General features: G+C 45.5%; 2 protein-coding genes across 2 annotated transcripts in view; both read left to right on the top strand.

The window, feature by feature from the left end:
- The window catches only part of LOC308313395 (RNA exonuclease 5-like), a gene marked incomplete at its 5' end in the record, with an annotated part of 30,955 nt that extends 24,605 nt beyond the window's left edge, over positions 1-6,350 (top strand). The window contains one exon of the mRNA XM_080760495.1: positions 6,301-6,350. Within this exon, the coding sequence (XP_080616621.1) occupies positions 6,301-6,305 (5 nt within the window). The 3' untranslated portion in view covers positions 6,306-6,350. The remainder of the gene's footprint in view (positions 1-6,300) is intronic.
- The window catches only part of LOC308312505 (plasminogen-like), a gene marked incomplete at both ends in the record, with an annotated part of 102,471 nt that overhangs the window by 64,749 nt on the left and 25,106 nt on the right, over positions 1-12,616 (top strand). The window lies entirely within an intron of this gene.

Here is a 12,616-nt window from a genome sequence, read left to right as displayed (position 1 = left end):
TGTCTGTCTGTCTGTCTGTCTGTCTGTCTGTCTGTCTGTCTGTCTGTCTGTCTGTCTGTCTGTCGGTCGTCAAGGTACAGCATGAAGACAACACACACAAACATAATCAATACTGGCCCAAAAGATTATCTTTTGAACTGCAGCCCCCCCACCCTCTTGCGAGCACACACACACACACACACACACACACACACACACACACACACACACACACACACACACACACACACCAAACTGACCTCCGACCCAATAGGGTAAAGCAGCGGTTGCTAAGGGAGGGATGTCTTGGCCGGTAACGGGACATCTTTGCAGAGTTTGCGCTGCGTAAAATGTCCCTTCTCCGTCTCCAACTGTGTTCAGCTCCTCACCCGCCACGCACATTGTTTGCTTCATTGCCTTTATTTACTGCGGATTGCATTCACACCTGCACCGAATCCTAATCAAGTGCGATTGGAAGCGAAGCGAAACCCCCGTTTCTGCTCGGGAGTAGAATGCGGTTCTTTGATACGCATTAGGATTCGAATGAGCCTTCACACCTGCCAAACGAAGTGCACTTTCTGACAAACGGCAGGATTCGTTTTTATCGCAGCAAAGCTTTCTGGTATGAATGTCCCCTATATGTCATCACATGGTGGTTCCGTGGTTCAAATGGGTCTGAGAGGCTAAATGTCATCACATGGTGGTTCCGTGGCTCAAATGGGTCTGAGAGGCTAAATGTCATCACATGGTGGTTCCGTGGCTCAAATGGGTCTGAGAGGCTAAATGTCATCACATGGTGGTTCCGTGGCTCAAATGGGTCTGAGAGGCTAAATGTCATCACATGGTGGTTCCGTGGCTCAAATGGGTCTGAGAGGCTAAATGTCATCACATGGTGGTTCCGTGGCTCAAATGGGTCTGAGAGGCTAAATGTCATCACATGGTGGTTCCGTGGCTCAAATGGGCCTCGATATGAAAAATGTTGAAAACCACTGATCTAGACTATAAAATATGCCAATCAATCAAACAACGAGTCTAATCTAGAGTGCTGATTTCATCACGGCTCACACAGTAGTAGGTCATGAGACAGTGTGTGTGTGTGTGTGTGTGTGTGTGTGTGTGTGTGTGTGTGGTGTCACCTGCACCTTTGACCCCGTCCTTGTGCTGGAGGGGATATATATCCTTGTGGTAGACTAGACTGGACTGGAATATAAAAAGAAAAATCTGCCTAATGATGTCACTGGAGGACGGTTTCTAAACTGCCCACGGCCCTCCTATGAGACACAGACTGAGTAGGAAAAAATCGTGCCATTTTCTCATGATTATTTATTAGTGACCTATTATATGAAAATAGTTTGAAAAGTGGTGAAAAAACAGTGCACACATAACTGTCATTCACTGTTGCTATCATGAGTGATCTATTCATCTGACACATGGCATTTTAAACAATGCTCCCATCTAGTGGACACTGAACTGCAAGTACAGGCGTCAGAGCTTAAGGAATAAAGGCAGCCATCTCTACTACACTTATTGCATGAATTACATACATTTAAACTCTATGATGGTATTATTGACCATTTTGAATTGTAATGGATCCATTTAGTATAGTGTACAAACCCACCTATACGCCAACGCACTTTCATTTGTGAAAGAGTTTATTTTATTAGATTTTTTGTTAAAAGAAAGAAAAAGGGGGTTTCCCCCACCCCACCCCACCCCACAGGTTGAACAGCGAAACAGATACAGGGTTACAATACATTAAAAAAAAATCATAATAGTAATAATAATAATAATAATAAGAAGAAGAATAATAATAGTAAATAAGGCCAGACAGAGGGAAGGTTCAGTCTTCATAAAGTGAAAATAGTGGATTTCCATCCATTATGTTCGAAAAATAATGGATTTCCATCCATTATGTTCGATTGGTGGAAGCTCAGGGCAATTTGGCAGGTATGAATGACTTATTATCCCGCATTGTGACGTAGTTGGCACAGAGGATATGTGGTAGCAGTGCAGCACGAGTTGGAGGTAGCATCTCACCCTCCAAGTTCTTTGACCGAAATAGTTCCTATCTGAGTAATGGCAAGGTTGTTGGACCTTTTGGACTATAAACACGGCATGCAAAATGCTCCAATGGTGATGGAAGCTTGCCGTTAACAAGCTCAGGAGGAATGGAACCCATTCCAAGGTCCTTGAAGCAATTAATGGCAGGATCATCATCATCATCAAACCTCAAGTAGGCATTGACCCATGTCTTCTTGGAGATTCCAACTAATTTTCCTCCCCAGTCAGCACCAGAAAAATGAACAGATTGCCTCCACAATGCAACTCAATCAATTTAGATTGCTTGAGAGCATTTTCTCTTGACCTCAATGCAATCTCTCCTGAGAGCTGACTATCACCATTACATCACCTAATCAACATGAGATAGACTTTAATAGACTATGGCCCTCATTTATCAACCGTGCGTAGACCAAAATATGGGTGCACGCCGAAATTGCCGACATTTTTGACATTTACCATTTCCGCCAACGCTTGAAATTGAACGTGACAACGTGCAAAATCCACGTTTGCTCCTCAGCTGGCGTACGCATTTTTTTCTTTTCTTACACAAGCGGAGCAGCATTGTCTGAACTGCTGACACTGTCACAGGCATCAAAACATATGTTTTCACTCCTAAAATGTTAATATAAAACGGTATGTGTATGTAAAAAACAAAAGAGAGATTTCCAACTTTACAAGTAATTAAAATCGCGCAATTAAAAACAATATAACATGTTTACAATGTATTAGTTTGTGCTTAATCAAACACTTGTTATGCGAGCGCACTTGTGAGATGATTTTGGAGCGCATGCGGACGCGGTGATGCGGCATATGCGATTATGATATTATTATTTTTTTAAAGGCATGAATGGACTGCACGCCTTTATTTCCAAGTGACAATGACAAGCATACAATACAGCTTGCCTATTTGTAGTAAGTACTAGCAGGCTATAGGCGTAAGGGGCTTAATCATTCACCATTTATAAGTGCTTAGACAGTTTTGACAGTTCAGATAAAAGCGAGATCATTTTCGGAGGTCGGGAGGACGGGACCGCGGCGTGCGTCGCCAACACATACCAGCGCAAGCGGCAAGCCTTCATCCATATGTTTATGATTCGTTCATCAATGATCAAATCACTACATAAACGTTGATTGTGAGCTGCCTTGACGACATGATAGCCTATCTCTCATGCAGGCATGTCACCCACAGGACTTTAATATCACAGCAGTGCGCAGTATCACGCCTTCGCCGTGCACTGCGCACGAATGGGTAAAATTAATATAGGCCAGCCTACAAACTAATTCCATTCATGGCGATGCGATGTCGATGTGTCATGTATATGCGTGCATGCGTGGACATGACAGCAAAGCAAGCGAGGTGAGAGGAAAACAGACAGGGTAGGCCTACAACTTTATTTAATTCATGCAGGTGTTCGTTCTTTATTTAACAAGACACCAGTGGGCTTGCAAGTTGCGTGTGCTTCTGCGTGTGTGTGTGTGTGTGTGTGTGTGTGTGTGTGTGTGTGTGTGTGTGAGAGAGGTGCGTGAGGCGGGCAAGGCACGGGAGAAACCTTTTTTCCATGGTTTCCATGGTTCCCACAGGTCGTAAACATGTGTTCAGTCGCAAAAACGAGGGCGAGGCTTGATTTCATAGGGCGTGCCAGATAGATTTCAGCCGTCACATTTATTAACGTCAGAACGAAATTATGGAAGGATCAGCTGTTTGCGATCACTTTATAAATGCCGTGGCGACGTGGGTGTACTACGAAACCTGCACTCGAATCTGTGGCAGATTTTACACTCGATTGATAAATGAGGGCCTAAGTGACAATCAGGTATAGTCTGGTGACCACCGGAGAGACGGGTGGCAGCCGGAATGTAGACGGCCCCAGCCTGTGTCCTCCGTGAGGAGGTGAGCAGTGTGGGTTAGGGCCCCAGCCTGTGTCCTCCGTGAGGAGGTGAGCAGTGTGGGTTAGCGCCCCAGCCTGTGTCCTCCATGAGGAGGTGAGCAGTGTGGGTTAGGGCCCCAGCCTGTGTCCTCCGTGAGGAGGTGAGCAGTGTGGGTTAGCGCCCCAGCCTGTGTCCTCTGTGAGGAGGTGAGCAGTGTGGGTTAGGGCCCCAGCCTGTGTCCTCCAGGGTGAGCAGTGTGGGTTAACGCCCCAGCCTGTGTCCTCCAGGGTGAGCAGTGTGGGTTAGGGCCCCAGCCTGTGTCCTCCAGGGTGAGCAGTGTGGGTTAGGGCCCCAGCCTGTGTCCTCCGTGAGGAGGTGAGCAGTGTGGGTTAGGGCCCCAGCCTGTGTCCTCCGTGAGGAGGTGAGCAGTGTGGGTTGGCGCCCCAGCCTGTGTCCTCTGTGAGGAGGTGAGCAGTGTGGGTTAGGGCCCCAGCCTGTGTCCTCCATGAGGAGGTGAGCAGTGTGGGTTAGGGCCCCAGCCTGTGTCCTCCATGAGGAGGTGAGCAGTGTGGGTTAGCGCCCCAGCCTGTGTCCTCTGTGAGGAGGTGAGCAGTGTGGGTTGGCGCCCCAGCCTGTGTCCTCTGTGAGGAGGTGAGCAGTGTGGGTTAGGGCCCCAGCCTGTGTCCTCCATGAGGAGGTGAGCAGTGTGGGTTAGCGCCCCAGCCTGTGTCTTCCATGAGGAGGTGAGCAGTGTGGGTTAGGGCCCCAGCCTGTGTCCTCCGTGAGGAGGAAGCCCAACAACCCTCTGTGAGGCCTTTAGGAGGGCCATTATAGTCAACCACTCCTGAATGCAGTGCCTGGTGCTGGGAGTCTGGTGCAACGCACAGGTCCTGGCCTGGGCCTGGTGAGACGTAGGAGGGGCCCGGTCAGGAGTCAACCCACAGAGCCAGATTTTGGTTCTCCCAGTCCCGGCAGAGTAGTTCCGGAGTAACTGGATTGTGTGGCCTTGCTCATTCCCTGATGGACTGATCGAGGGTAGAGCTACTGGGACGTAAGTGGGGATTTGATCAACCCCGGCTGGGTCTCCTGAGTGAAGGGTATGATGTTGGAAGACCCGAAACCCTGTTGACCTCAGGATACATCACTGAAGATACGTCCCAGGTGTATCCATGCCATGTATTTTTAGGTATATTAGTGCCCCTCACTTCACACGGGTGTGATTTTTATTTAAGAAGAAAAAAAGAATACTATATTTAATCAGAGCTTATAATGTATGCATTAATATCTGTTCACAATTCTGTCTGTCTGTCTGTCTGTCTGTCTGTCTGTCTGTCTGTCTGTCTGTCTGTCTGTCTGTCTGTCTGTCTGTCTGTCTGTCTGTCGGTCGTCAAGGTACAGCATGAAGACAACACACACAAACATAATCAATACTGGCCCAAAAGATTATCTTTTGAACTGCAGCCCCCCCACCCTCTTGCGAGCACACACACACACACACACACACACACACACACACACACACACACACACCAAACTGACCTCCGACCCAATAGGGTAAAGCAGCGGTTGCTAAGGGAGGGATGTCTTGGCCGGTAACGGGACATCTTTGCAGAGTTTGCGCTGCGTAAAATGTCCCTTCTCCGTCTCCAACTGTGTTCAGCTCCTCACCCGCCACGCACATTGTTTGCTTCATTGCCTTTATTTACTGCGGATTGCATTCACACCTGCACCGAATCCTAATCAAGTGCGATTGGAAGCGAAGCGAAACCCCCGTTTCTGCTCGGGAGTAGAATGCGGTTCTTTGATACGCATTGGGATTCGAATGAGCCTTCACACCTGCCAAACGAAGTGCACTTTCTGACAAACGGCAGGATTCGTTTTTATCGCAGCAAAGCTTTCTGGTATGAATGTCACCTATATGTCATCACATGGTGGTTCCGTGGCTCAAATGGGTCTGAGAGGCTAAATGTCATCACATGGTGGTTCCGTGGCTCAAATGGGTCTGAGAGGCTAAATGTCATCACATGGTGGTTCCGTGGCTCAAATGGGTCTGAGAGGCTAAATGTCATCACATGGTGGTTCCGTGGCTCAAATGGGTCTGAGAGGCTAAATGTCATCACATGGTGGTTCCGTGGCTCAAATGGGCCTCGATATGAAAAATGTTGAAAACCACTGATCTAGACTATAAAATATGTCAATCAATCAAACAATGAGTCTAATCTAGAGTGCTGATTTCACCACGGCTTACACAGTAGGTCATGAGACAGTGTGTGTGTGTGCGGTGTCACCTGCACCTTTGACCCCGTCCTTGTGCTGGAGGGGATATATATCCTTGTGGTAGACTAGACTGGACTCCTAATGCAGTCAGTCTCTCTCTCTCTGCTCTCCCAGGTTGACGTGCGGACAGGCTGATTGACAGGCTGATTGACAGGCTGTGCAGAGATGCGTGTGTTAACAGCGTTGGCTCTTCTCTTCACATCATGGCTGCTCTCTCTGAACTCACTGAAGGCTGAAGGTAAGGAATAAAGAACTACTCACATGTTTAATGACGTTCATTTTTCATTTATTTGTATTTTTATTTGAGGTTTCATGACCTCAATGACACCCCAAAAAAAACCCTGAACTTTGAACATTCAGTGGATTTTCTGTGGCCAAGGAGTTCTTTCTGTGTCTGTGAAGCCTCTTGAGCTGCAATGAAAAGAGGCAAAACAGTGAAAACAGTGACATCTACAAAATCCCATATTGACATATATGGGATTTTCTGACTGTGACATCACAGTTAGCAGGAAAATCTGAGCACTTGTCGGAGCCAGAAAACCCCAGACCACAGAAAATCTACCCCCTTTTGGTGTTAGCATTATGTTATGCTTTAGCTATTTAAAAATAGCAGATCTACAAGCTCATAGCGCGCCACCGAGTGGCGTGGCGCGCTACGAGCTTGTAGGTCTGCTATTTTTGAAAAATCGTTATGACATAGCTTTTTCAGAAAACTGTCAGGATGTAGAAGACATTTTTTTTTATCTGATCTCAGGTCAGAATGGGTTAAATTTGAAAACTCTATCAACTCTATTTGTCTTGTTGTTCTACCATAGCACAACGTTGGTTCAACTTTGACCTCTCTGTCACATGATGTTTGTGCTGCTTCTGTCTGTCTGTCTGTCTGTCTGTCTGTCTGTCTGTCTGTCTGTCTGTCTGTCGTGTGGACTGTATGGATTGGATAGATGATCAGATGATAATATATAATCTTTATTCCTTGGATAAATCCCTGTTCTGAGTCTTCTGACTCCTGTTTGATTGATTGATTGAGATATTTATTAACAGTTTGCAGAATTACAGTAGGCTACATTTCAAGCACAAACTCAATACAAAGACTGTTAACTGTGAGTGGACGACCCAATTAAGCATTACACTTGTTTACGTGTCTGAGCACTTGTCGGAGCCAGAAAACCCCAGACCACAGAAAATCTACCCCCTTTTGGTGTTAGCATTATGTTATGCTTTAGCTATTTAAAAATAGCAGATCTACAAGCTCATAGCGCGCCACCGAGTGGCGTGGCGCGCTACGAGCTTGTAGGTCTGCTATTTTTGAAAAATCGTTATGACATAGCTTTATCAGAAAACTGTCAGGATGTAGAAGACATTTTTTTAATCTGATCTCAGGTCAGAATGGGTTAAATTTGAAAACTCTATCAAATCTACGAGCTTGTAGGTCTGCTATTTTTGAAAAATCGAAGAACCACTGACATAGAAACGCAGCTTTTTCAGAAAACTGTCAGGATGCAGAAGACATTTTTAGAATCTGATCTCAGGTCAGAATGGGTTAAAAGTTCAGGTTTTATGGGTGCAACTGAGCTCAGAAAACCGTCATAATGTAGACGAGCAAGTCGGCTCTCGTCCTATACACACATTACGTTAAATTCCCATCCACAATGAATGGAGAATGTATGTCATATGTGTCAAGAGCGCCCCTCACTTCACACAGGTGTGATTTGTTTTAGAAAGAATCCAAATCTACAAAGTATAACTACAAATAAATGTAGTGCAGTAAAAGTACAATATTTAGATCTGAGATGCAGTGGAGTAGAAGTAAAAGTATTGGAAAGTAAACTACAAACACCTTAAAATTGTACTTAACCCATTCTGACCTGAGATCAGATTCATACGAGGTTTCCACTGGACACACACTGGTCTGATTAACCCATTCTGACCTGAGATCAGATTCTAAAAATTTCAGTCGTTCTTCGATTTTTCAAAAATAGCTGATCTACAAGCTCGTAGCGCGCGTCGGAGCCAGAAAACCCCAGACCACAGAAAATCTACCCCCTTTTGGTGTTAGCATTATGTTATGCTTTAGCTATTTAAAAATAGCAGATCTACAAGCTCATAGCGCGCCACCGAGTGGCGTGGCGCGCTACGAGCTTGTAGGTCTGCTATTTTTGAAAAATCGTTATGACATAGCTTTTTCAGAAAACTGTCAGGATGTAGAAGACATTTTTTTTTATCTGATCTCAGGTCAGAATGGGTTAAATTTGAAAACTCTATCAAATCTACGAGCTTGTAGGTCTGCTATTTTTGAAAAATCGAAGAACCACTGACATAGAAACGCAGCTTTTTCAGAAAACTGTCAGGATGCAGAAGACATTTTTAGAATCTGATCTCAGGTCAGAATGGGTTAAAAGTTCAGGTTTTATGGGTGCAACTGAGCTCAGAAAACCGTCATAATGTAGACGAGCAAGTCGGCTCTCGTCCTATACACACATTACGTTAAATTCCCATCCACAATGAATGGAGAATGTATGTCATATGTGTCAAGAGCGCCCCTCACTTCACACAGGTGTGATTTGTTTTAGAAAGAATCCAAATCTACAAAGTATAACTACAAATAAATGTAGTGCAGTAAAAGTACAATATTTAGATCTGAGATGCAGTGGAGTAGAAGTAAAAGTATTGGAAATAGAAAATGCTCAAAACTACAAACACCTTAAAATTGTACTTAACCCATTCTGACCTGAGATCAGATTCATACGAGGTTTCCACTGGACACACACTGGTCTGATTAACCCATTCTGACCTGAGATCAGATTCTAAAAATTTCAGTCGTTCTTCGATTTTTCAAAAATAGCTGATCTACAAGCTCGTAGCGCGCCACTCGGTGGCGCGCTATGAGCTTGTAGATCTGCTATTTTTAAATAGCTAAAGCATAACATGATGCTAACACCAAAATGGGTTCCCGTTCAGAATGGGTTAAGCACAGTACTTAAGTAAATGTACTTTACACCACTGTGAAGAAATCATTCTTTTATTTACTATTTAATTTGAGTTTTTTCGCTGTTTGTTCTGAAAAGCCAGTGTCCTGTTTTAGAATGATGTCATGATGTGTTAAGGGTAGGGCTATTTGAAAATAGCAGATCTACAAGCTCACCATGTGTCACAATGTGAGGCCTTGTGAGCATTGTAGATCGGCTTTTTTCAAAAGATTGCATTTTGAAAACTTGAAACGGGACATTTCTGCACTTTTACTCTTGGTTCTTTAAAGTGTTAGATCAGATGTGTGGACTAGATTAATAGACTACTTTATTAATCTAGTGGTTGTAAAGGTATTCATTGATTGGTTGAGTGAGTCCCGTGGTGGGAGTTCTGATTGGTTGAGTCCCGTGGTGGGAGTTCTGATTGGTTGAGTCCCGTGGTGGGAGTTCTGCTCTGGTTTTGGTGAATATTAAGTAGTTCTGGTCATTTGGTGGTGGGGGGGGGGTTTGGGGTTCCCTCATTGAAAAAAGATCACACCTGTGTGAAGTGAGTGGTGCAACTCCGTGTGCCTGCCTGCCTGCCTGCCTGCCTGCCTGCCTGCCTGCCTGCCTGCCTGCCTGCCGGCCGTGTGGACTGTATGGATTGGATAGATGATCAGATGATAATATATAATCTTTATTCCTTGGATAAATCCCTGTTCTGAGTCTTCTGACTCCTGTTTGATTGATTGATTGAGATATTTATTAACAGTTTGCAGAATTACAGTAGGGTATACATTTCAAGCACAAACTCAATACAAAGACTGTTAACTGTGAGTGGACGACCCAATTAAGCATTACACTTGTTTACAACAGGGTCCACATTGTTCAATTCATCAAAACATTTAGAGACGTACAAATAGATAGACTATGTAGTTAAAGAACAGAACAGGACTTCATCATAAAGGAAGCAAAAAGGGAAAAGAAAAATATACAGTGAGGGGAAAAGGGGGGGGGTGATTCAGCTTTTACGGGGGGCAGTTTCGAATTGCATGCAGCCTGTGTCATACATGGTACGGTAGCTATATTTGTTAAGTTATGCGTTATGCGTAGCTTAACCCATTCTGACCTGAGATCAGATTCATACGAGGTTTCCACCTGGACACACACTGGTCTGATGAACCCATTCTGACCTGAGATCAGATTCTAAAAAATGTCAAGTCGTTCTTCGATTTTTCAAAAATAGCAGACCTACAAGCTCGTAGCGCGCCACTCGGTGGCGCGCTACGAGCTTGTAGATCTGCTGTTTTTCAATAGCTAAAGCATAACATGATGCTAACACCAAAACGGGTTCCCGGTCAGAATGGGTTAACGTTGCATTCGGAGAAAACACGGAGATGTAATCCATTTAGCCAAGCCTGGCATATTTTATTGTAAGGGCCCCCCTCCCACACATCAGTCTCACGGTGACAGACCCAATACTACTGAATGAACTGCTCCACACACTATAGTAATCATATTTTATTGTAAGGGCCCCCCTCCCACACATCAGTCTCACGGTGACAGACCCAATACTAGGCCTACTGAATGAATTGCTCCACACACGGGTAGTAGTCATGTGACCTGATCATGCTATAGGAGGCGTCTTGGCGCCTCCCAGTGGCACAAGCATAACATTGCACATCACATAGAACAGCGCAGTATTACATTATACAAGTGAGGACGTGTATCCCATCAAATCTCAACAATATTAGCCCAATGTTGCTGTTAGTCTATACAACTTTTGGACCGTGTGTGTGTGTGTGTGTGTGTGTGTGTGTGTGTGTGTGTGTGTGTGTGTGTGTGTGTGTGTGTGCGTGTGCGTGTGTGCGTGTGCATGCACGCGGAGAGAGACGCAGAGAGAGAGAGAGAGAGAGAGAGAGAGAGAGAGCATCCTACACGTGAGATGTCAAAATGAATTGGAATAAAAACTCCTGTAGGACTCGACTCCTAGTCGGCGACCAACCGTTTAGTGTGAAAGCCACAACGACATAATAATGACGGTCGATTTAAAACAAAGAAAAGACTCCTCCTGTAGTCGGTGCCACCGACTACAGGATGTATTTCGGCGGGTCTATTTCGGCGGGTCTTGATGCCGTCTTAATGAGTGTTTTTACACTTGCTGAAAATAGCTGATCTACAAGCTCACAACGCGTCGCAACGCAACCAAGTGTAAAATGACTCGTACTGGATCTCTTGTCCACTAGTCCCTTCCTAACATTTTAGTCTAGTTTTTATTTGTCTACGAAATTGTCAGTATATTTAGTCTTAGTTTTAGTCGCCGTAGCTTTAGTTTTCATTTAGTTTCCATTTGTTTTTGACAGTGAAAAAAGGTAGTCGACGAACATTTTTCGTCTTAGTTTTAGTCGACGAAAACAACACTGGTGGTGCAACCACTCCAAGGAACAGCAATGTCCGTGTTCACCTATATGTATATGTGTGGCCATGAGCACCAGTATATGACTATGAGTACCAGTAGGGGCGCTGTTTGCCAGAACAGCCCTCAGCCCCTCCCCCTTGTCCCTACATAATGAGTGTTTTAACCCTATAGCCCTCAGCCCCTCCCCCTTGTCCCTATAATGAGTGTTTTAACCCTATAGCCCTCAGCCCCTCCCCCTTGTCCCTACATAATGAGTGTTTTAACCCTATAGCCCTCAGCCCCTCCCCCTTGCCCCTACATAATGAGTGTTTTAACCCTATAGCTCTCAGCCCCTCCCCCTCCCCCTTGTCCCTACATAATGAGTGTTTTAACCCTATAGCCCTCAGCCCCTCCCCCTCCCCCTTGTCCCTACATAATGAGTGTTTTAACCCTATAGCTCTCAGCCCCTCCCCCTCCCCCTTGTCCCTACATAATGAGTGTTTTAACCCTATAGCTCTCAGCCCCTCCCCCTCCCCCTTGTCCCTACATAATGAGTGTTTTAACCCTATAGCCCTCAGCCCCTCCCCCTCCCCCTTGTCCCTACATAATGAGTGTTTTAACCCTATAGCCCTCAGCCCCTCCCCCTCCCCCTTGTCCCTACATAATGAGTGTTTTAACCCTATAGCCCTCAGCCCTAGCCCCTCCCCCTTGTCCCTACATAATGAGTGTTTTAACCCTATAGCCCTCAGCCCCTCCCCCTTGTCCCTACATAATGAGTGTTTTAACCCTATAGCCCTCAGCCCCTCCCCCTTGTCCCTACATAATGAGTGTTTTAACCCTATAGCCCTCAGCCCCTCCCCCTTGTCCCTACATAATGAGTGTTTTAACCCTATAGCCCTCAGCCCTAGCCCCTCCCCCTTGTCCCTACATAATGAGTGTTTTAACCCTATAGCCCTCAGCCCCTCCCCCTTGTCCCTACATAATGAGTGTTTTAACTCTATAGCCCTCAGCCCCTCCCCCTCCCCCTTGTCCCTACATAATGAGTGTTTTAACCCTATAGCCCTCAGCCCCTCCCCCTCCCCCT

The sequence above is a fragment of the Protomyctophum bolini genome (assembly GCF_963924005.1).
Source record: "Protomyctophum bolini genome assembly, chromosome: 3".
NCBI lineage: Eukaryota > Metazoa > Chordata > Actinopteri > Myctophiformes > Myctophidae > Protomyctophum > Protomyctophum bolini.
The sequence above is the reverse complement of the archived record's forward strand: the minus strand, read 5'-3'. Positions and strand labels throughout refer to the sequence as shown.